This window comes from Plectrocnemia conspersa, unplaced genomic scaffold, assembly GCF_051122295.1.
Source record: "Plectrocnemia conspersa isolate PC_06_02 unplaced genomic scaffold, ASM5112229v1 ptg000013l, whole genome shotgun sequence".
NCBI lineage: Eukaryota > Metazoa > Arthropoda > Insecta > Trichoptera > Polycentropodidae > Plectrocnemia > Plectrocnemia conspersa.
This window is the reverse complement of record NW_028277177.1, coordinates 9,636,116-9,660,868: the sequence shown is the minus strand read 5'-3', so window position 1 is coordinate 9,660,868 and position 24,753 is coordinate 9,636,116. Positions and strand designations below refer to the sequence as shown.

Genomic DNA, 24,753 nt, shown 5'->3' with positions numbered 1-24,753 from the left:
AGTTGTGATAATATTTTTTTATAGATTCAATCCCGGTTGTGATAGTAGAACGTTTTACAATTTTAAAATTTATTTTTATCGGATTAACGATAATAATAATAATAATAATTCACGGTGTGAAGAATAATGAATAATATGAGCAGGACAACCAATGCTTATTAAATCTTTTCCATATGTACATTTTAACATTGTTTTCTATAAAGATTTTCAATCCTCTAAAATAAAAACAATATTACACTTGTCGGAAGAAATGACAATTCTATAACAATTATGTATTTCTTAAATCCAAATATGTATTCACTTTTTGTCACTGCTAATTTACTTGGCAAAGGATATAAATTAATATTTCTTGCAGAGTTACGAACCGGAACTTAGCTGAAAACCGGAAAAAAGTCGTTATTTCTATTGAAACCGAAAAATATCAGCTTATTTCGGTTCAGTACATATTATAAAATTACGAAATTAAAAAAATCTTTGCAGACATTTTATATAATGAATTATCTAATAAGGAAACATCATTATTAGAAAGTGATAGTTTACTATGAGCAGTTTATTTAGATCTACGATCAAATTTTACTTTCAAAAAGTGCAAACTGTGCAACATTTGAAAAATATTTGGAAAAAATTACAATTTTTAGAGAAATCAATTTTAATCACAAATGAACAAGTACAATCGTCTATACTCCGTTTCTTTTAACAGAGTCACTTTGAGGTCTATCCATTTCGTCATTATTCATAAGTGAAAAAGATATGATAACTTTGGGTGTACGCCAATTTGTTCGAAAGTACAAGATGCGGATATACGTTCGATATATTTATCATTACTCCTTCATATATATAAAACAAATTTATAGAAATTAAGAATGTTTAGGGTCTGTGATGATGGCGGGTGGCAATGAGACACAGATTGAGCCGCTGCAGTAATATTTATTTAACGGTTAACGGTGTTTACATGGTTAGAATGGGGCGGACGCGCGACGGCACGCGTCCGAACCCTTACAAGCTTGCCGGAAGAGAGGGAGCCGTCACAACACCGCTATTTCTGCGCCGACCAGTTTTGGCCATAACAAATCTATATTGGCCCCCATACGGCTCCGGCCCTAGCAATTTACAATTGCGAACTATAACCAGGGGGAGGTATGGGGGCCTTGGCGCTGCTGTTGATTAAATGCTGGCGGCGCAAAAGTAGCAAAGTCGTGACGTATGGTGTGGCGGCGCGGCCTCCAGTGACGCGCGGCGTGCTTCGCTCCAAGCCGAGTGGAACACGCGTAGACCCGGGCGGCGCGTAGGGCTCCAGGGGGCGCGAGAAGAACGGGCATGTCCGGGAGCACCTTTCGGGGCCCTGTGGTGCGTCGGTGCAGCTACACAGGGCGCGCGCGTGACGGGCCCCGAACATGTGGTTCGAGCTCGGAGTCGCGGGGGCGTAGCCCTACGGGTGCGTGACGGGTCACGCGTGGTCCACTCGAGCCTGGTCTACGGCAGCACTTCGGTGGCTTCCCGCTGAAGGCGCGTGGCGGCGCCGGGTGCTTCCTGGGTCACGTGGTCGGTGGCGGCGTCTGTCAGTGGCGACGGTGGCTGACGATGGCGGCACATGGTCGGGGGCGCAGGCCCATCGTCTTGGTGGTCCGCCAGCTCGAGTCCAGGTCCAGGGAAGCACCGGCGGGATGGCAGCAAACAGCTCAGCAGCGGCTCGGCTTTTGTACTGCAGCGGCGTCTGTGTCTGCCATTTTGAATCTGACTCCATGTACGTGCTCAGGATCACGTCGCAGGTTACCAGTTTAGGGGTGGTGATGATGGCGGGTGGCAATGAGACACAGATTGAGCCGCTGCAGTAATATTTATTTGAGGTTACGGTTTACATTATAAGAATGGGGCGGACGCGCGACGGCACGCGTCCGAACCCTTACAAGCTTGCCGGAAGAGAGAGAGCCGTCACAACACCGCTATTTCTGCGCCGACCAGTTTTGGCCATAACAAATCTATATTGGCCTCCATACGGCTCCGGCCCTAGCAATTTACAATTGCGAACTATAACCAGGGGGAGGTATGGGGGCCTTGGCGCTGCTGTTGATTTAAATGCTGGCGGCGCAAAAGTAGCAAAGTCGTGACGCATGGTGTGGCGGCGCGGCCTCCAGTGACGCGCGGCGTGCTTCGCTCCAAGCCGAGTGGAACACGCGTAGACCCGGGCGGCGCGTAGGGCTCCAGGGGGCGCGAGAAGAACGGGCATGTCCGGGAGCACCTTTCGGGGCCCTGTGGTGCGTCGGTGCAGCTACACAGGGCGCGCGCGTGACGGGCCCCGAACATGTGGTTCGAGCTCGGAGTCGCGGGGGCGTAGCCCTACGGGTGCGTGACGGGCCACGCGTGGTCCACTCGAGCCTGGTCTACGGCAGCACTTCGGTGGCTTCCCGCTGGAGGCGCGTGGCGGCGCCGGATGCTTCTTGGGTCACGTGGTCGGCGGCGGCGGCTGACGATGGCGGCTCATGGTCGGAGGCGCAGGCCCATCGTCTTGGTGGTCCGCCAGCTCGAGTCCGGATCCAGGGAAGCTCCGGCGGGGTGGCAGCAAGTGGGTTTGCAGCGGCTCGGCTTTTTGTACTGCAGCGGCGTCTGTGTCTGCCATTTTTCGTCTGACTCCATATCTGTGCTCAGGATCACGTCGGCGTCAACAGTTTAGGGTCTGTGATGATGGCGGGTGGCAATGAGACACAGATTGAGCCGCTGCAGTAATATTTATTTAACGGTTAACGGTGTTTACATGGTTAGAATGGGGCGGACGCGCGACGGCACGCGTCCGAACCCTTACAAGCTTGCCGGAAGAGAGGGAGCCGTCACAACACCGCTATTTCTGCGCCGACCAGTTTTGGCCATAACAAATCTATATTGGCCCCCATAAATGTTACTATATTTTTTTTATGTTGAAATATTGACAGAATCAATAATTTATCAATCGTTATCATTTACGTATGTATAGCGATAACAATTTGAAGACGTCCGTGCGCTGTGAGTGTCGGAATCTATATGGTATGATTTATTACAAAATGAGTAAAATGTTCTAAATTATAATAGAAAATAAATTTTTAATACAAATAAAAACATTATAAAAAAATAATCACTTGTAGCTGAATCAAAAACAAAAAAAAAGTTATATTTTCCAGAACGAAGACCGGGTATATTTTTTTAATTGAACAAGAAAGAAAAAATAACGTTTTGAGCCCTGATTTTTAGTCACCAAACTAATAGTTTTTGCCAAAAAGCTGATTAGAGATTGATTTCATCAACGTATTGAAAATATAAACAGTATAGTGTCTCAGATGTTGCAATTTGTTCCAAACTATTTTTATCAATTAAATACTTCGAGAAACTGTGTAAAGAACTTGTTTACTCACATACATAATATCTGTAATCTAGTTGTAGATTTAATATTTAACAATCCGTAGTACATACATAATAACCGTAATCTAGTTGTAGATTTAATATTTAACAAGAAAAATAAACAAACAAGGGATAAATGGCAACAATTACTACTTTGGAATTGTGATGGACTTCTTTCAAACCAACGAAATTAGCATTTAGGGAATATAAAAGGCAATTGTCAATGTAGTTATTTAAATGTTTTAGAATATTAATGATCAACTAAACTCATCAGTTTAATCACATTGTCATGTAATTGAATTTGCAATTCTATATTCATAAGGCATACTTTGTTATTGTATAAAAAAATCATTCATATTTGGTAAAAAAATATGGATATATTTAACATGTTATGTAAAAATAACAACAATAAACCATAAAATGATGCTTAAATATATCATATTATATATCCATATACAATGCAGTGTAATTTACAAAACAAAAACTTAATAAAAATATAAAATTAAAAACAATCTATACATTGATTTATTATTTCAATTAAATTGTTATTTTCTAGAGCAGCGGCGACGCGTTCTTTGTCTGCGAGTTGCTTATTAACGGCATGCTCTGAAATGTGTGTTCCTGGTGTAATTTCTACACTCACTTTAAACCTGTAATAAAAATATTTAGGTTTATTGTGTAGTTATTTTAAATTTCAAGATAAAATATAAATTATTTAACCTTCTGGGTAGGGCTCGTAGTAGCAAAACTCTGATAGACAATCCGATCAAGGTAGCCATACTGCAATGCGGAATGGTCGGCGTAAAGTTAACATGAACAGCGTTCGTCTTATTATCGAGTGTGATATTTTTCTCCTCCACGACGTGTAACTGTTCCAAAGTCAACGGGTGCTCAGGATCGGTGATGTTTCTGATCAGATCGAAAATCTCTCTCTCGTCAAACTCGTCTACTACATCATCGTCGTACTCATAGCCGGATGTCTCTCGCTCGCTGGCCTTCTCGAACACCTCTGGATTCACGTTGTCCGCTACTTTATCCATGTCTCGCTCTAAAAAATATATTTGTGGTACAATAAACTAGATTTATGAAATTATTTGCGTGAAGGTCGTTTTAATCGATTAAAGCGCGAATATTGCAGATAAAAAATAAAATACAAAGCAAGAGTGAATTTTACATTACTTTGTTCGTAACCGTGATATAAAACAGTAGCTTTTTTATTTTCGTGTACGACGTAAATGACAGCTTACACAGTGTTGCCAGGTGGAGAAATGTAGCGCGCTTTCTATATTTTTGATTCATAACACAAATAATTTTAAACAGCTTATTTATAATATTAAAATAATTATTAAATTTTACATTTAATCACCAAATTATGTATATAATATATGTATTCATAATTTGTATTGCATTATGTATTCAGAGTATATTTGTCAATATCAATTCATAGGAAAGAGATAAAAATAATCAGATTTCAATGTAGCGAAAATAACCTATAAAAAAGGCACTTATTAATTATATCGGCGCCACACTCAGAAACCAATGATTACGAACATATCTCCGCCTTTGGTCTAAACGTCTACAAGTGGCCAACAATTTTTTACTACCTAATACGTCATAAAATTTAAAACTTAGTTTTTTTCGCCGTGCGTGTGTTTATACCCTAAGCATCGTTTAAGAATCACAATTAAGCGTTTATCAATGTTTTCGTGTGCTATTCAGAGTTATCGATGACACTGAAAAACAGATAATTGCAAATTTAACTGATGTTTGGAGAATAAACACGCGCACAACGATACAAAACTAAGGTTTTAATTTTAAAACGTATTTATGTAGCAAAGCGTTGTTGGCCACTTTCGCAGATGTTAAGGTTAAAAGCAGAACAAATATTCATAACCATTGGTTTGTAAGCGTGGCATCCATATTCTTAACGAGTACCAATAAAAGTTAACTGATATTAACGTAATGTGACACGTATTTTGGATAACTTTTATAGTGGATTAAAAAATATATATTTTCATCTAAGGATGTAAAAATTATAAAACAGAATTTAAATAAAGATATAAAACAACTTTGGTAAACTCTTTTCTAGTATTTGGCAGACAGATAGCGACGGATGTCAATTAGACGCAGATTGATCCGTTACAGTAAAATTTATTGAAGTCAGTTTACAATTGAATTAGTTACATGTTGGAAATTATATAATGTGATTAATGGCGGCCGGTGAACATTGTGTCTTAGTCGCACGATCATAAAACACCGTGCTAATGCGTGCGTGTGAAAGCAAAAGAGGTGGGCCAGCCTCCCGTGATATTAGTGATCAGCAGATGAGGTACCGAAGGTCGTCATCTTTCCGTCAAAGTCCGCCAAAAATATGCCACCGTCACATCAGTGTTAACAGAGTGCTGCCAAGTTTTAGACATATTGAATAAATAAATACATAGCCTCCCCCCTACCCACAAGCGAATTTTTTTCTTGCAAAATAATGATTGCAGATCATAAAGTAAATTGCCGATTAAAAAAACAAACACTTATTGTAGAAAAGTTCCAGAAAAATATTTTTGAAAAAATCGTAGATTCAATAATAGCTATATGAATACAGATTTTATGACATTTATTGAATTTGCAATTTTTTTAGGTCTTATGGAAATTTAATGAAATGAATTAGTAGAAAATAGTTTTAACGAAACAAATTGTAGAATAATTGATACTGCTGAAGAATATGTACAAATTTAACTTTAAGTGTAGATAAGGCAGCTTTCATAAATTATTCCATAGGTTTAGGGGGGGGGGGAATTAGTGAAATTTTGACAGTGTGAAGCAAACAGGAGTCTAGCTCAATGATATTTCGTGATATATGCAAGAAGTAGGGAAGGGGGAACTCACGAAAAACCTGTGACATCACTTACGGAAGCCATCTATTGAGTTTTTTAATGTAACCATCTGCTACTAACGACAATCAACAATCAAAAGAGTGACAAAAAATGAATATAAGTGCGTATTTACGACTAAATTAAAATAATATGTGAATTTGCGAGTGCTAAAGCGTAACAAGTTCGAATTAATATTTATTTTATAATATAATAAATATTAAGTACTACTGAGCAAGTTATTTGCAAATTATCCCACTATTTTAAAATATAATACTCGAAACTTTCCTTATTTGACCGAATAGTTTATGTATTTTAGGGGTGGTGATGATGGCGGGTGGCAATGAGACACAGATTGAGCCGCTGCAGTAGTATATTTATTTGAGGTTACGGTTTACATTACAAAAATGGGGCGGACGCGCGACGGCACGCGTCCGAACCCTTACAAGCTTGCCGGAAGAGAGGGAGCCGTCACAACACCGCTATTTCTGCGCCGACCAGTTTTGGCCATAACAAATCTATATTGGCCCCCATACGGCTCCGGCCCTAGCAATTTACAATTGCGAACTATAACCAGGGGGAGGTATGGGGGCCTTGGCGCTGCTGTTGATTAAATGCTGGCGGCGCAAAAGTAGCAAAGTCGTGACGTATGGTGTGGCGGCGCGGCCTCCAGTGACGCGCGGCGTGCTTCGCTCCAAGCCGAGTGGAACACGCGTAGACCCGGGCGGCGCGTAGGGCTCCAGGGGGCGCGAGAAGAACGGGCATGTCCGGGAGCACCTTTCGGGGCCCTGTGGTGCGTCGGTGCAGCTACACAGGGCGCGCGCGTGACGGGCCCCGAACATGTGGTTCGAGCTCGGAGTCGCGGGGGCGTAGCCCTACGGGTGCGTGACGGGTCACGCGTGGTCCACTCGAGCCTGGTCTACGGCAGCACTTCGGTGGCTTCCCGCTGAAGGCGCGTGGCGGCGCCGGGTGCTTCCTGGGTCACGTGGTCGGTGGCGGCGTCTGTCAGTGGCGACGGTGGCTGACGATGGCGGCACATGGTCGGGGGCGCAGGCCCATCGTCTTGGTGGTCCGCCAGCTCGAGTCCGGGTCCAGGGAAGCACCGGCGGGATGGCAGCAAACAGCTCAGCAGCGGCTCGGCTTTTGTACTGCAGCGGCGTCTGTGTCTGCCATTTTGAATCTGACTCCATGTACGTGCTCAGGATCACGTCGCAGGTTACCAGTTTAGGGGTGGTGATGATGGCGGGTGGCAATGAGACACAGATTGAGCCGCTGCAGTAGTATATTTATTTGAGGTTACGGTTTACATTACAAAAATGGGGCGGACGCGCGACGGCACGCGTCCGAACCCTTACAAGCTTGCCGGAAGAGAGGGAGCCGTCACAACACCGCTATTTCTGCGCCGACCAGTTTTGGCCATAACAAATCTATATTGGCCCCCATAGTATTTTTGTATTATGTAGTGTACCTACATTTTTTCTCTTAGTAATTTTATTTCTACAATATAAGACTATGAAAAAATATATATTTCACTATTTTATAATGTTAAGGAGGGTATTTTTAAATTATATATATTTAATTTAAAATTTGTCAATAAATCAATTTTTGATGCTAATAATATATATTCAGTAAAAATTTAAAGAAATTAGACTGTTTTTTTATTGATTTACTACCTATTTATTACATCCAATTACCTATGAATTTATGTACCAACAATAAGCAGTAACAATTTTTTTGAGACTTAATTTATCTGACTGGCAGCACTCATTATGAGCCAGTGACGTTTAACAGGTTGTGTGACAGGTGCTGCAGTATTCTACAGGTGGACTTTTGAAAGAAATCATGTTTCGTATAATTCTTACGTTGCTATTTGCTGTGGCATTGGCAAAAGCTGCAGAAAATCCAAATCCGATTAATCCAAAAGTTGCAATCATATCGAGTACCACTGAAAAGGTAACATTACCAAAATTAACCGTGCTGCCTGTAGTAAGTAAGGAACAATTATTATCCAGCAACGATGCCAAGAATGTAACAAAAGCATCGCCGGAGCAATTAATGGAAGGTCAGTCAGTTCCGGTACCAATGCAAACCATTGAAACGGATGTGAAGAAACTAGAAAGTAAATTACCTGAAACAATGTCTATTAATAGGAATATAGCTGATAATAATAACAATGTCACGTATTCTGTACACGAGAATGTCACACAACCGATTGATAAAAATATCGCCACGGTACCTCTTGCACCACAATTCGTCAATTTAAATGCCACAAAGGTTGTCATTAAAACGCTCAATATAACTAGTTCCACAACGACAGCTACTACTACTACTACTGCTGCTACTACTACTACTACTACTACTAGTGCTACTACTACTACTCGTAAACCAATTCAAAAGATAAAAAAACCGTTAATTACAGTCGGAACCGAAGAAGTCGAGTCACTGCCTAAAGAAATACTTTCCAATCCACAAAAAATATCGCCGGTTGTTTTGCCGTCAACTGAAACATCGTCTATAGAAAAAGTTGTTAACGTTGAAAGCAATCGCGTTTTCCCGTACAACGATGATAATGTAGTTTATAATAAAAATTATAGTCGTACGGAAAGACAACCAGGATTCATCATACCGTTAGTTATAACTATTTTTGCAGTACCGTTTTTGGCTCTGATTGGATATCAAGCTGTACGCAGAGGCAAAGAAGCGTGGCGCAATCGTCACTATAAAAGAATGGATTATTTAATCGAGGGAATGTATAACGAATGACTTTAACAAATAATGCAGTGTTATGCAAGAATATTTTGATTTATATAATTAACAGTAAGACCCGCTATAAAATGGATAAATATTTATTTTATTAGAATGATGAGTTTTGCATAACGTCTGTCAATTATTATTTTTTTCATATTGCAGTTACCTATTCATATATGAAGAACATCATTAAAAATATTTTTAAATCAAAAACAAGCAATAAACATCAAGTGTTCTTTTAAACGCATAGATTACTAGATATATTTTATATAATAATTATGTATAATTATATGTGTATGTATAAATGAAGAATCTAATGTCTATAATGCAGGGTTAAACGTTGTCTTCCTTCTAATATTATATATAAAAATATATTATACTATTGTTTATGTTGGAACGTTGTTATCAGATAATGATATTTTTAAAAGTTATAGTAGATTATACTTTGTATCTTATCAAAATTATTTTTGTAGATCTATGTTTATTGTATAGAGTTCTAGGAGAATATTATATCTTTTTAATTTACTCACTGCGTTTCGCATATCGCATTTTATAATTACTACTTCTCGCTCATCATGATATTATTTTCTAGAAATATTTGATTATGACTATCGCGAGTGCCTTATAATGTTATATAAATTAATATGTTTGTGAATTTCAAAACCCATGTTGTGATATTATGCCTTTAATTGATGTAAATTTATCACCAGTGCCTTCTGTATGTTCAAGCATTATGAGATAATGTGATATTTTATTCTTTAATAAAGAATTTGTGATTAACTATACACTTGTTATTCGAATTACATTCCTTTTCTATCCATTAGTATATTTAGATAATTATTGATAAGAAATTGAATGTTTTTATTTTTATCTAATAACTCTGAAATGTGCGTTGTTTAATTTATTCTATAATTTTCAAGCAGTTGCTAATTTGTCAAGTACGCATTTACTGTTTTTGTTGACACATTTGTTGAATACGCAATTAGTAGTATCGCCATTGTCTCATATGCGAGCTGTTCCAGTTTAGTATAAATAATAAACATTTATTTTTTAGAATTTCAATTTATTAAAAAGTGTTATAGGTACACATAAAGCACACGTGTATATATTATCAAATTAAAACTATAAAATTATATACATTATTAGTTTCTGAAACATTTTGCATTTGCGTAACGTTAACAAGTTGATATGTTTCACTGGTATTGCATCGTTAGTTAGATCAGAATTTGAGCTTTCATATTATTTTAAACTATAAGCTTCTAATATATATATTTATTACATTTTTACTTTTCTAACTAATACACGAGCAAATATTTTACCAATATTTAAGTTCTAAGCTTGAAGTCACAGTACTAAAAAATGTAGATGATAAAAAATTATCAACTAAACCCATTTGTGTAATTTATAAATAAAAATATTTAACGTTACAATAAATTTTTGGTCTGTACTAAACAATCGTTTAGGTGTCAGTACTTAATAATTGAAAACGTTCGTCTTAAAAATAAGCTTATTCTATATCACATTATATATGTAATTGTTAAAAATATTGCTTTCATAAAAAAATATTTATCATTTTTTATTGAATAATCACAGACTTAATCATATAATTTTACTTAAAAAATTATAAAAAACCACCTTATTGACTTAAATTACAAGCAAAATAGTATATATATATATACATATGTAATAATATAGAATTTGTATTTTTCATTAGTGTCGAGAGCCATTACAAAATGTCTTATTTTTCTATGCAGTTCTATTTTCTTAGATTAAAAAATTAGTTACTCTTTTGCTTACACGTCGATTTATCATCATCGGGAAATATTTCTCTGGGCGGAGAGAAGCTCAACATCATAATGTGCCTTGAAAAGGCTTTAGTCGCTCTGAACATGGCGTCCGTTCCGTGGAATCGATCCAACACTCCCAAAACACCGTAGCAATTGTTGAATCTACAAAATGTAATTATTATCATATTCTTAATTTTTTACTATAGATTCTATATTACTTACTTTAAATGGTGGAAATCGTGCGCCTCGGGACTCGGGAAGAACGGTAAGTGATATCCGGAATGCGAGTTCAGAGTCGATAGTATCACGAGAGAGAACCATAACCAAGCTGTGGCAATGTGGGTTCTCATTATACCGATTCCTAGGATCGGAGGTAGAACATTAGAGAAGATGTGTTCGATCGGATGACAGTAAATTGAAGTGAGAGCAATTGGCGCCGTCCATTCGTGATGTTTCTTGTGTATAAATTTATAAAGGAGCTTGTTATGAAGTAGTCTGCAAAAAATATTTAGAGAACATTAGTTATGTCAGTTTTTTTTTATAAATAGCTAACTAATAGTGTTTAAAAAACAATACAAAAAATAAAACACTAAAGCGTTCAAAAACGTTTACTATGGTTTATATAATATAATATTGATGTCTTCAAGCAATAATTTTATATTTAATTTACAAAAATAGATTTTTAACTTGCGATTTTAAACTTATGTTTACTTATAATCGACTAAAATAAAGTTGTTTACAATAAATACGCAAGTTAATACTTAAATTAGATTATATTAAAAATATTTCTAGAGAATGTATTGTAAATAGCATACATTTATTTATCTCTTTACTTTTTTCTTAATCTACAATACATGTTTTATATTTTCACATTTGTAATAAAATAAAATATAGTATGTCAATTGCTTTTTTAATCTAAAATGACACACTGCTTAGTAATACATATTATTTTATATTCAATAATTGGAAAAAATAATTAGCTAATTGAATATCTATATTCAACTTTACTACAATGTTTTGTCATATTAATTTACAAAACTATCTCATCCATCATACGCTTCAGACTTAATACCGACAAACATTATAGTTATAAAAAAAACCACTTAAATTAATTAAACCTCAAATATTTCAATGCCACAAACCTGTGTGAATAGTAGAAACAGATTTCTTCGATCAAAATCAAAACGCCCAACTCAAACAACACCCAGTGGAACGTTGGCAACTCTCGTACTTCGGGATAACCTCTCCACTGCATGCAGTAATAGAACAACGCAGAAAGGGGAAATCCTACTATAAACTGATTCATCAGCACCACTAACATTACCTGTAAACAAATGTTCATGCAATTATTTGCTTCTTTTAGTAGCGTTTAAGGTAATTTTTACATACACTTTTTAAACGTCCATTATCAACTGGCTCGTTAGTTCCTGGCTGTATTTTATATCTACGTATGAACGCAGGTTTGTTCGTCCAGTCTAATAATGTGTATATACCGCCAAAGAACCAATATACAAAGGCGGTTAATAATGTTGAATAAACAACCCATAGCATGAATTGATCTTCTCCTGAAAAATTCAACGTTTAATAATAATAAACACTTTTATAATAAAACACACATATAATAATATTACTATGAATAGCCGAATGAAAACAGGTCGTGCGTATTGGAGAGTTATTTAATACTCATATTTTTGCAATCGGTACTTGGGAACGCAGGTGCTAATAATTATGTGGCACCCAAAATTTGAATTCTTACTAGTAACTTACATAAGTCACTTGTTATGTGTATAATATATATACACACATCGACGAGAATAGGGATACGTATTCCAGCAGCTGAGATTTTTTTGCACTTTTTATTCTTTTTTATATTTTTATTAAGCTTCACAATTCATTATCATTGAATGAAAAAAATAAAATTTGAAAAATATAGCGTTCTACGAAATGACAATCCTTAAAACTAATGTTTAATTAAATAATCATGAATTCGAACATAGTTGAACTAAGAATATTAAAATAAAGCAGCACTCCGTTTTTAAGCACAACATCATTGATCATATTATTTGGCAACCTGTCAAGATATGCATGTTCAAGGACATGTAATTATACAAGGCACACAATGCCTTCATAAGACGTAAATTAAATAAATTTAATGGAATACTTTAGTTATCAGTAACAAGTAGGAATTTTTAGTGAATTTATTAATATTATTGATAAAAAGAAGAAATAATTACGGCTCAAGATTAGATCATTCAGGAATTCTTAATTTCATAAATTAATTATGTACATTGGATATATTGACGATAATCTAAAATTTTACAAAACTGAATCATTTTGTAAAAGAAAATTTTAGGGCATGACATACTTTGTCAAAAGCCTATTCAAAATCAATAAAGATAACATCTATCTATTTTAATATTCTTCATTGAGATATAAAAACAGGGTAAATTTGTTGTCACTGAACTCGATACATAAATACCACGTTGTAGATTGATCAAATATCGTTCGATGTGTTTTTAATGGACTAATGTTTATTTATTGTGAATCTTACCTATAACGTCTATGATTTTATCCCATTGTGACTGCCAGAAGTCTCCAGAAGCACCCCAAAACCTTTGCATGTGCCTGAAATATATTGTTTACATATAAACGTGTGAATCGATACAAGGGCCACATTAAGGTTTCTGTTTACTCACCATGTTAAGGAATTCCTAGCTGCTGTAAATCCAATCAAGGCTGAACTAATGACGAATATTATGCTATACAGTGAGGACAGCCATGCTGGATTCTGCGATTGCCCCTCTGGTAACGTTTCCACCTTCACGGGTAAGTTTTTATTTTCGTACATTTTGTCGTCTGTCGAATGAAATAAATATTGGTTTACTTTTATGTGTCACATAAACTCATACATAAAATGGCGTTTTTATGACTATGTGGGAATAAATATCGAGCATTATATTATATATTTTTTGTGGACCTTTATGAAAATAATCAGGCAAATTGATTTGTTATAAATGATGCAATGTATTATATTTATGGGTTAATGTGAATCATGTTAATGATTTTTTGGGTTATGATTTTGTGTTGAATATTTTATAAATAAAAATATGCGATATATATAGAAACAGAAAACACGTGAATAATATACGAAACAACAGTAAAAAAACAGGAGAAGAGAACAATAGAGCGAAATGTATAATTATGCCGGTGAACACACGCTATATGATCAATTATTTTTATATGAACATGTAACATGATGAGGATTTAATTTTATTATAATATAAATAAATTATTAAGAAATAAGAAAATATATTTTAATAGCATGTTGCATTTTAATTTAAATAAAAAAATGGGAACATTGCCGCAGAAAAATCACTTCACACTCGTCAGTACTCGATTTTAATACACATGAGTTCAGGCCTGAGCTTGCAATCAGTGGAGCTTTTACAGAATTGACACACATGGCTCAGAACAAGCCAAAACAAACCATGCCTTTTTACTTTGATCGTTAGACTTAGTCCAGCAAAGTCGTCGGCTTAAATCGCCAAGATAAATATAGCTTTAAAACGACTGGATGATTCTAAGACGCAGATTCACAACACGAATGATCTCTTATCTATGTATATAAATATTAATATTTTGCGCAAATTTGTACGGCTGGTATACCAAATGTTGTAAATTGGAAAATGCAGTTTAGAAACATCTTAAAATATAATATTTAGAATATATTTTTCATTATTATTACAAAATATAAAGTCTGGGAAAAGATGCTAAATATATATTGTTTTTATTTGGTTACTATTTGCATTTATTATAAAAATATGAATATGTTAAAAAAATATTGATAAAAATCTAATAATTAATTGATCTAAATAGCAAAAAATTATTGAAAAAAATATTTAATTAAATATATATTAATTTAATTAGATATATAATACAAATATTAAAAATAGAGTGTACTAAAATCAGATTAAAAGTAACTTTTAATATTATATTTAATATTTGAAATGGCACATCACTAAAACTAGTATGGTTTTTGCGTCGTTCATTCGTTATAACATATAGGAAGTATTTTAGTATGCTAAAAATTTTATTTTTATTTAAGTAAATTTTTTATCTAGCCAATAATATTTTAAATATTCAATATAAATATTTTAATTATATACTAGAAAACTAGCTTCATAAAAATATGTATGAAGGTACATGTATTTTATGTTATTTTTTAATTTATTTTAAATGTGAGGTCAATGTCAATCCACGTTGCGAGATATTTATAAACACACCTGTGTTATTATATAGCGATTGAAATTTTGTTTGTTACTCAATAAACATTTGCGCGTAAGAACCTCGAAATGGCATACTTTCACGTTTGATTATTTAATAACTAAAAAATACGACCACCAGAAAAAACCTAATTTAATTGAAGTATGTTCTTGAATATCACAAAATAATTACTGATTCTGTTCTCGCGTTTCTTCGCCTTTAACTTCAGAGTTTTGTGTTTGACAGTATTTGCCGAAGAGGTCATTTTCGATGACCACAATTGAGACCACCGAAGCGGACGACGGTCGCCAGGTATACTGATTGAGTATACTGATCGAAGCATGCAAGGAATAAGGTATTAGAGTACCATATTTGCAGTCAGAGAAAACCAGTTGAACTTCTTTCTTAAATACAGCGTTCCAATTATATTATCGATAACTGTGAAGTTGATAGATAAATAAAATGGTATTTTTTTAAATTAAACCAACTTTTTGGGTATAGATGAGCTAAGTCTACATATGATGATCTACTAAGCAACATGTTTTTAACATTTAAAGAATACCTAAGTACTCGATATTTGCATAATACAATAGTAGTACATATATAATATATATATACACAAACATGTTCCACAAAAAATACCTGCACATTTATAAATTAATATATTATTAAATATTTATACTAAATATATACCCAAAAATGTTGAGACAAGCTCCTCAAAATTATCGTCGAAAACATCGTGAGTGTCGAATGTGAAATATTAAAATAATCAATACTTAAAAATAATAATAACCTTTAATTTTAATTTAACCACAGGATTCTCAAAATCACATTTAAGAAACGCTGCTTTGGTTGCTGTGATTCTTATACGGTCAGTCAATTGATAGATGCTGATTTTTTAATTCTGTAATGGTTTAGTTACGGGGAATTTATTTACTATGCCGAAGTAACCAATTAAATTTAAATATTTATGTAAATAAGCATAGTGAGTAAAGCAGCAAAAACTTCACATAAAAAATAAATAAAAACGGTTCTATCGGGACTTCCCATAAACGTTGCGTTAAAATCAGTTTGCAGGATGTGCAGGGACGTCATTTGACGTTTGAATATACTTAAACTAATACTCTCATATCAGAAACCCATAGTAATATCGGTAAGAAGAGCTATCACATTTTTAAAACAGTGTAATATCGAAGTGCAGACAAACTATGGAGATGCGACGTCTGTCTGTACTTCTTTTGCTTATTTTCTTAATTTGTATTTAGGATTTGACTTAATGATAGTTCTAAAACTATAATTAGCTTTAGAACTCTCACTAGGTCAAGTTGAGCTTGGTTAATTCGTGTAAGTTAGGTTTGGGTTTGAACAGCAAATGTACATTTCACAATATTTCGCAATGTAATATCAAGGCAGATAAACTATGGAGCAATACGCGAGATGCGAAGTTTTTAGTTCTTCTTTTGCTTATTTTCCTCTGAGAGATGAATTGCCTTAGTTTGTATCTAAGACTTGACAAAATGAAAGTTCTAAAACTATAATTAGTATTAGAACTTTCATTACGTTAAGTTGTGTTTGCTTAATTCGTGTAGATTAGGTTTGGGTTTGAACATCAAATGGCCGTTTCGCAACTGTAAAATTGAGTTTTATAGACATATTAGAGGAACATTAAATTTCACTGGTGCCTATTTCACTCTAACATTTATACATCGCATGTAAATAAATAATGATAAGTATGTAAATAGAGTGCGGCAATAGTTGCCAGTGGTCGTTTTTTTAAATATTTTGATTCCATTAAGATTTATAGTATTTCATTAAATGATATGCATTTTTCTGGCCAAATAAAAGGGAAATGTGGCAAATGCTCCCACCTGCCCTCTCTATTTTAGAAAAAGCATTTAGTCATAACTAAGGTTTTTTTATACAAAAAGAATTACTAAAATTCTACTATAATCATACATATACTATAAATTAAATGTGTATGTATTTTAAATACAATTTCTTAATTTACGTTCATTCCTTATTTCTTAATAAAAATATTTTTATATATTTAAATAACATATGAATAATGTATTTTTTTTATTAAATAACACAAAATAAATGACAGCCCCTGACTGGGCTCACTGCACGGATATTTGTGGTATACAGTGCATGTTAAATTATCACTTAAAGCCACTAGGAATAATATTTGACTCGACATAAAAGTACGTAAAGTTAAACTATCAATTCATTTACTATATTAAATATACTTTCCGTTATATTTCAATGAGTACGATGCTGGTAGTTCTTATTAAACAAGGAAATGACATGCACTGGAACAATAGATGACGCTACATTGAAACACAAAGAACGTTATTGGAGCAGAGTGCAGATTACCATTTGATTTGCGAGACTATATTAGTATATTTAGCTAAACTCACAACATACATAGCACTAATTTTTCCCTAAACTAAACAACAAACAGAAGCAAATCAAAATACAATTAGCAGAAATAACAAATATTAATGTGTACATATATACATATTACTACCATAAATACGGAAGCAGTTGACCGATAATCAAAAATATGAATCACAAACGACGCTTTATTTAATCGGCAAACATCAGGGAATTTAATGATGACGATGAATCAGTAGCATCCATCAAAATATTCAATCAAGCAATTCGCAAACACACACACTTGGACGGATGATAATATTATTTACGGAACACGTACGTCGTTACCCAGCCACGGACGAGCACTGATGCGAATTACGCTCAGAATCATCAAGATTATTCGGTATTGTACCCACTTTTTTGTCTTATCGCTCTGCGAAATATCAAATTATGGCTCAGTTCAAGAGCACCGTTTTGATATTTTGATACATTGAAAAAGCTTTCGATACGGTACAAAATGGCGCATGTTCCGTGTGTCGTTTGTTTGTATCGTAAAGTGGCGTGTGTCATCATTTTGTGCAAATTTGCCGTCGAGTGCATATTTTCGATGATGGGTGTTTACGTTCGCTCAAGTTCGCGAATGAGTATTGTAAATCGAATAAAGAATGAGCACCGTTTGGTTTGAGGTCGATGGGTGGGTTGGGATAATAAAAATGAATACATATATAAGTACATCGAACGGTCGGAGTATAAAATTAGAAACGTGATAAGAGGTAATATATGTATGTACTTATTTTATACATGTTTTAGCTCGATTGTAAATATATGCCAATAACCTAAGAGTTTGTCATAAAATTAATATACAAATATATCATGCAATAGTAAATTAATCGAAACAGCAAATTCATAATCGATGTCATATCTATCTCTGCAGATACTTCTTTCTGAAGTAATATTGATTTCACTAAATGCGAATTTACAGTATGTGTTGATTTCGTAAAGATAAATCGCAGGTTTTGAAAATACGCTTGCTTTAAATAGTCTGGTATAAATGTAAAATAGTTATATTATCTATTTTATAACAATAAATTATTATTACAGCTTACAACCAATATAGTATATCACTATGCTCAATTTTAATTTTAATTATTCATCATGATATCAATTCATGAAATTAGAAAAATCTAGGATAATCAATAATTGTATATTATTCACTAATTCACGAAACTGAACAAGTGTTTTGCACACGCGTTTATTTTGAGTTCGAATTAAAAAGATTGTTTTTCTGCTCAATGTCCCTGTTTGACAGGCAGTCGGCTCCGATCGTCGTTACGAAACGGTCGGACCACGCCGAACTCAATGAAACATACACACAATCCCAAGTGTTTTGGATTCAGTCCTCAGAACTAACCAGTCCGCGTATCCCGACACGTATTGTGTATTCAGTATTGACTTAGTGTTTTTTTTCAATATTATCACATTAAATATTAATCAAAATACCGAAACCAAAATCGTAACGCACGAGCGTGTTTCGAGACATAAAACATTTTACTCCACAAAGCTTATTAGAATATATCATGTGCGAGTTAAAAATAAAATTATTGTTTAATAAAACAACAAAAAAATATGTAGATAAAATTCATTCAGAAAATGTGCCACTTATAGGCCAATTTCAAAACTAATCTAAATCATATTGTTAAGACGAAGAATTATAAGTTAAATAAATAATTCAATAAACCCATACTTTATATTAATAAGTGACTTTTTTTCAATCGAGAAGTTTTTAATGAAACAACAAATGTTCAATATTTTTATAATACTATCTATGTATTATGTACTTCACTATTATTAATAGTGATTGAAGAAGTAAAGGATTAATATATATTACATTAGTTTTTATATGGAATTATGATATGATATATTACATAATTTTTGGCAAAAGATTAGCACAAAATAAATCAATACTCCACTGCTAAATATTGGTTAGTTAGTTAAGTTTATATATTTAAAAAAAAAATATCCATAACTTCATTAGATTTATTATAAAATAATTCTAATTCATTACTGCTTTATAAAAAGTTATAAATTATAATGAAACACAAACAAAGTAAATTGCAAAATACACAAATTACCTAAATAAATAATGTCAAATATGTTGATTGTTGAAATCACATGAACCGTTATTTATATAGAAAAATTAAAAATGAAAATATGAACTTCCAACTAAAATATTTATGACGGTGATACCATATAGTTTAAAATAAGTTTGTGTACAGTGTTTTTTTTGGAATCTTATTATAAAAGTTGACTAAATAATATATGATGAAAATATAAATAGATTGTAATACGCTTTATATACTTTGTTTCTATTTTTTCTTCAGCATTAATGGTACAATTAAAACTTACTGTATATAGCAGAATGTTAAATACGCCTTTTAAAATATAAATTGTTTTTATTTACAATATGTTAATTGATAAGGTTAATTTTTTTATGATATATCAGAAATATGTATATAAATATATATATATATATATATATATATATATATATATATATATATATATATATATATATATATATATATATATATATATATATATATATATATATATATATATATATATATATATATATATATATGCAATTCACAAAAACATCAAAATTCCATTAGCTAGGAATGTGTGAAATATATATTATTAAAGTATAAGTCAAACATTTTGTTATAGAAGTTCATAATATTATATATTCACAAAGATAAAATTAGAAACAATTTTTTCTTGCTTTGCTACAATATAATTATCGTAATAAAAATCTATTGTATACTATTTCTTATGTTTTAAATGTAATCAAATATTACGTAGAAATATTATCTGTACCGTTTTCTTTACTACCGTTAAATTGGTATTTATTTTTAAACCGGTAATATTTTTGTATAGCAATACTATGGTTTTATAATTTTATAACGATAAAATATTGTAAAAAATGATACATTAAATAAAATAGTGATAATCTTTTGCTGTTAAAAAAATATAAAAAATGTAAATATTTTATTACTGATACATAGCTAGTTTTTTGCTGTATATTTATTTATTCAAGATAACAAAAACACATATTTCGATTGTATGCAAATAAAAATTCTAATTCTTGAATTATATATGTACAAGTATTTTTTTTTTATAAATTGAAGTCATTTAATTTTAAAGAAATATATATTAGAAAACATTAAGTTTTAATTTTTCATTTACTATTGATGCTACATAAAAAACATGAATATAAGCACTTTTTATTGATCTTTTTTTAAAAATCATACATTAAACGATTATTGTAGAACAAAATACTTTATTTAGTACTTTTACTTGGATATTTTAAACGCTTCTCGTGGCCATTAAATTTTGTGATTTGATCTTAAATTTATATATAGATTAAAATGTATTGAATTGAATTTTCTGTCTTTAATATTAAACAAATTGCGCATTGTCATTTCATTGTGTGTTATCTCTAATCTTTATCATAAATATTTATCTTGAGCACGTAACACACGTGGGAATTCCTATCCAATTTGATATATGTATTTACGCATATTTTATATGACAATATATCAATGTTTAAGATTAGGTATTCGACATCATGAAAATTGATCGTGAAGCGTGTGCTACATTAATTACCAGGTTCTAAATTAAACAACTGTTACTTATAACCGTGGATCTTCGGTTAAAATAGTGCTGTGTTAAGGTGTTGTTATTGGAGGGTAAATGTAAACGTTTTCGTCAGCAGACATGTGAATTTACTCGAAATCGATATTTCAGCATGAAACCGTGGCTTTTCGACCAGTGGTGCGCAACCTTAGGTCGATAACCTTCCATGGGTATGGGACCTTGGTTGTTGCATTTGTCTGCAAGACACCTCAATGCACTATAGACATGTCTAGACCGAAATGCACCATTCCAAACAATTCTGTCCAATTTTAGAGAAAAGTAATTGCATCAGTAATGTAAATCGATAAAGTAAACACAATTTAATCAATTAACATTACTGTCCATAATTGAAAGCCATAAGGAAAAAAAATGTTTGAGCACACCGAAAGCGATGTGAATTTAGTATTGACTCATTATTTAAAACATGATCATGGTGATGAAGTCATGATATTTTGAGAAATGTGTACAAAGAAGAAATCATTATTAATGAATAATAAACACTTTCTTCAAATATGTGACAACTTTGCCTTTTAAAGTGTTTGAAGTAAAGTAAATAAAAAAATATGCAACCATTACATTACACATTTGTATTGTTTTTAATACTATGGAAATTGTCATTTTAAGAACTTTCTAAAGCATTTCGATTGGCTATTTATAAAAAGGTAGTATTTTTACAAGGCAACTAACATTTTATATATTTTGTAATATGCAATAAATATAAATTATGTATTACTTCAGTTAATTACTAATAACTTTTTTATGTACATGTTATGTATTGTTTATGACCATCAAGATAATTAGAGACGCAAATAACAAAGATATTATATTTTTATAATACATAATATTAACACGCAATCAGCATAAACTTATTTGAATATTATTATTTTATCTTTTGTATAAGTCATCTACAATATATACTCCATACTACAGATTCTATCAGCATATACAATAAATAACATATGCTATAAACCCTTTAAGATTTATATTGCTCTACGCGCATTAATTGAGGAACTCGTAGGCACTGTGTACTTCGTAATATAACTCAGTGCGCAATATCATTAAGTATGCTTCTCTGATCAGGTTGTAAAAATGCAACTCCCATTTAATAGAAAATATCAACAACAAAAATCTCAGATACTGTACATGAGGGAATATAAATATTAACCATTTTTCACAAAATTTCTACAAGGTATGCTGGATATTGATTCCCACGAGTCGCGTCTACCAGTATGTTTGGAAAAACACTCATTCAAGCCGTTCGTAGAAAATATACTCAATCCGGAGATTCTGGAAGTACATTGTTTTTGTGTGCCACCTAAATACTAAGTATTGTTTGAAGTGCTGCATGCAATAAAAATATTTGATTATGAACTATTCAACAAGCATAGCTATCTGACTTTTTAACCATCTGTCGGATAGATAATATATTATTAATAATAATGCGGTCTAGCCATTATTATAAACAATAAACTTAATTAGTTACACACAATTTTTTTAAATAAATAAATAAATATAAATTTTAAAGTCATACATCTAACCTAATTATTATATTATATTATACATAAAAATAATATTTCTCTAGAGATATTAAAAAACAGTATTTATAACGTACAGGGAAATGCATTCATGATTTCTAAATTTTAAATACCCTTTTATATAATTTTATCAATAGTCAGCAACATGAAATGCATTCCTTGATTTCAACGTCATAGAAGTCTTGTATCTGCTCTATTTTTCCACAGCCTTTTTAAAAATTCGTTCCACAAATAACAGTATTGGAATTTTTTTATCGTTCTTTAAATGCATATTAAAACAGTTTTAATTTAATCAGCGTCAACGCAAGTCCTTTCACCGAGTATCAACTTTGCACTTAACTGGATTAGAAATTTTCATGGCCATTTTAAAACACACTGCAGACACAAGATTGCTACGATTAAGACTAGGTAATTTCGCAGCGCTTCCATTTTTATACAGTATCGTACACGTTGAAAAATCAATAGAAAAGTAATATTATATTAATTGGGTGACTGTATTTTCCCCAAGGTCCTAAAGTACAACTGAGTAAAACTTTAAATGGATAGCATTCACAATAAACATTTATAGCGGAAGGGGTAGTAAATTAAAGTAATATAATATAATGCATATGCATTAATAAAGATACATTAGTTTTTTATATGTACACATATATTATATTTAAATACGCCATAAAAATAAATAATCATCCGGTACAGAAAATTTCATTTTTGTTTCAAAGAACTTGAAAAATATTACTTGTTGGTTCGTTGTTGCACATCAAATTGTCATGTACAAATCAGGTCCAAAGCTTTTAATAAAAAATACTGCGAGAAAACTTATTAAGTGTTAAAAGCAGCATAAACCAATGCTAGTTTTTTCGTTACTAAGTTGGTGAATCAATTACGTATATATTTATCAAAATATCAACATGTAAAAGTTAGTACAAATTTTAAAAAATAATTTGACTTATCTTTTTACTGAAAATATTGTATCGTGATAATAATTTTATATTTAAGGGTCGCTATTTCTGAGTTGATTGATTTAATCAATAAATTTCTTATTAGAATTTTTGTACATATGTATGTATATACAATTTAAATTGCATAATATTGTTAAGTATATTTGTCAGTATGTCATTATTGTTGCCAAATACTTTGTGCTTGATTTTATACACATAGTAAAAAACACTATGTATTTATACATAATTAGAGTTGATATTTTTAATTTTGTCAAATAAAAACTGACTTCCTCTTTCAAAGATTAGTCATACAATAATGATGGCTAATGACACTTGAATGTATATAATTATTGCATATTGACTTTTTCAGTCGTTAACATTAACAAAAGATTTTTTTGACACTTTCACTCAGTTAACACATTCATACAATTGATGACAAAAAGTGAAATAGTAATAATTTATTTGTTTAAATAAAATATGACGAAAAGGTCAAACGAACTCGTGAGAGGACGACTATGAAAATATGTCAACGTATGATAACCCGACAATATAACTGCGATAACATTGATAAGTGATTAGCGTATTTTTCGCTTGGTTACTCGGGCATTTTTTATGAGAACAATAGGTGATATGATAAAATTGTTTTTGGCACCAGATTAAATATTTTATATTAATTTTCAATACAAAAACATTAATTAGCGCGCCGGGAATATTAATTGAAAAACATACACCATAAAATTGTGACCTTTGATTAAATAATTTATTCATGATGATATAATATTTTTTATACTATAATATAAAAATGTGTCTATGATATAAAATATCAAGTGCAAACTCATTATTTTTCATTACTATTTGAGTTTAATCATATGCAAAAGTCAGTGTGTGGTGTCAGCGAGGTCAAGTACTCGTGAGACGTTCGTTAATATCGAGTACTCTTCTTGCTAACCATCAGCGCCATTGATTGTGATACGTCAGATAAAAAAATCAATATTTCCTACAATGAAGTGGCATGTTTACGCGTGGCATATGTTATGAGAAAAACATATCTATTTATAATATAAGTAGAATTGGATTCGTTAAGATCAACAGAAAGAACATTTGTAGAATAGTAGAGAGCATATAAAAATTATGATAATTTTTAAAACTGCCCAAATTTTATTTATTTTTTTAAAAA

At 32.4% G+C, this 24,753-nt stretch overlaps 3 protein-coding genes across 11 annotated transcripts; 1 reads left to right on the top strand and 2 right to left on the bottom strand.

Annotated features, from left to right (window-relative positions):
• Positions 1 to 3,726: 3,726 nt before the first annotated feature.
• On the bottom strand, positions 3,727 to 4,618 carry galla-2 (MIP18 family protein galla-2). The gene is made up of 3 exons (XM_088202888.1): positions 4,549 to 4,618; positions 4,090 to 4,417; positions 3,727 to 4,019 (listed from the first exon to the last, which is right to left on the bottom strand). The coding sequence occupies exons 2-3, from the start codon at positions 4,407 to 4,409 to the stop codon at positions 3,872 to 3,874; spliced, it is 468 nt and encodes a 155-aa protein (XP_088059014.1). The 5' UTR covers positions 4,410 to 4,417; positions 4,549 to 4,618; the 3' UTR covers positions 3,727 to 3,871.
• Positions 4,619 to 7,998: 3,380 nt separating this feature from the next.
• LOC148227228 (fatty acid hydroxylase domain-containing protein 2) lies at positions 7,999 to 17,774 on the bottom strand. Of its 9 annotated transcripts, XM_088201219.1 has the most exons (9): positions 17,562 to 17,774; positions 17,452 to 17,480; positions 17,281 to 17,361; positions 13,468 to 13,627; positions 13,323 to 13,396; positions 12,161 to 12,336; positions 11,914 to 12,095; positions 10,994 to 11,266; positions 7,999 to 10,933 (listed from the first exon to the last, which is right to left on the bottom strand). In XM_088201219.1, exons 4-9 carry the CDS (start codon positions 13,617 to 13,619, stop codon positions 10,762 to 10,764), a joined length of 1,029 nt encoding a protein of 342 aa, XP_088057345.1. In that variant the 5' UTR covers positions 13,620 to 13,627; positions 17,281 to 17,361; positions 17,452 to 17,480; positions 17,562 to 17,774; the 3' UTR covers positions 7,999 to 10,761. The 9 variants fall into 9 exon arrangements, with proteins under 9 accessions (XP_088057345.1, XP_088057342.1, XP_088057343.1 ...); XM_088201216.1 differs by having other exon boundaries at positions 17,281 to 17,480; XM_088201217.1 differs by lacking the exon at positions 17,452 to 17,480.
• LOC148227229 (uncharacterized) lies at positions 8,079 to 9,767 on the top strand. Its single transcript, XM_088201221.1, has one exon. The coding sequence runs from the start codon at positions 8,079 to 8,081 to the stop codon at positions 8,997 to 8,999; it is 921 nt and encodes a 306-aa protein (XP_088057347.1). The 3' UTR covers positions 9,000 to 9,767.
• Positions 17,775 to 24,753: the final 6,979 nt, after the last annotated feature.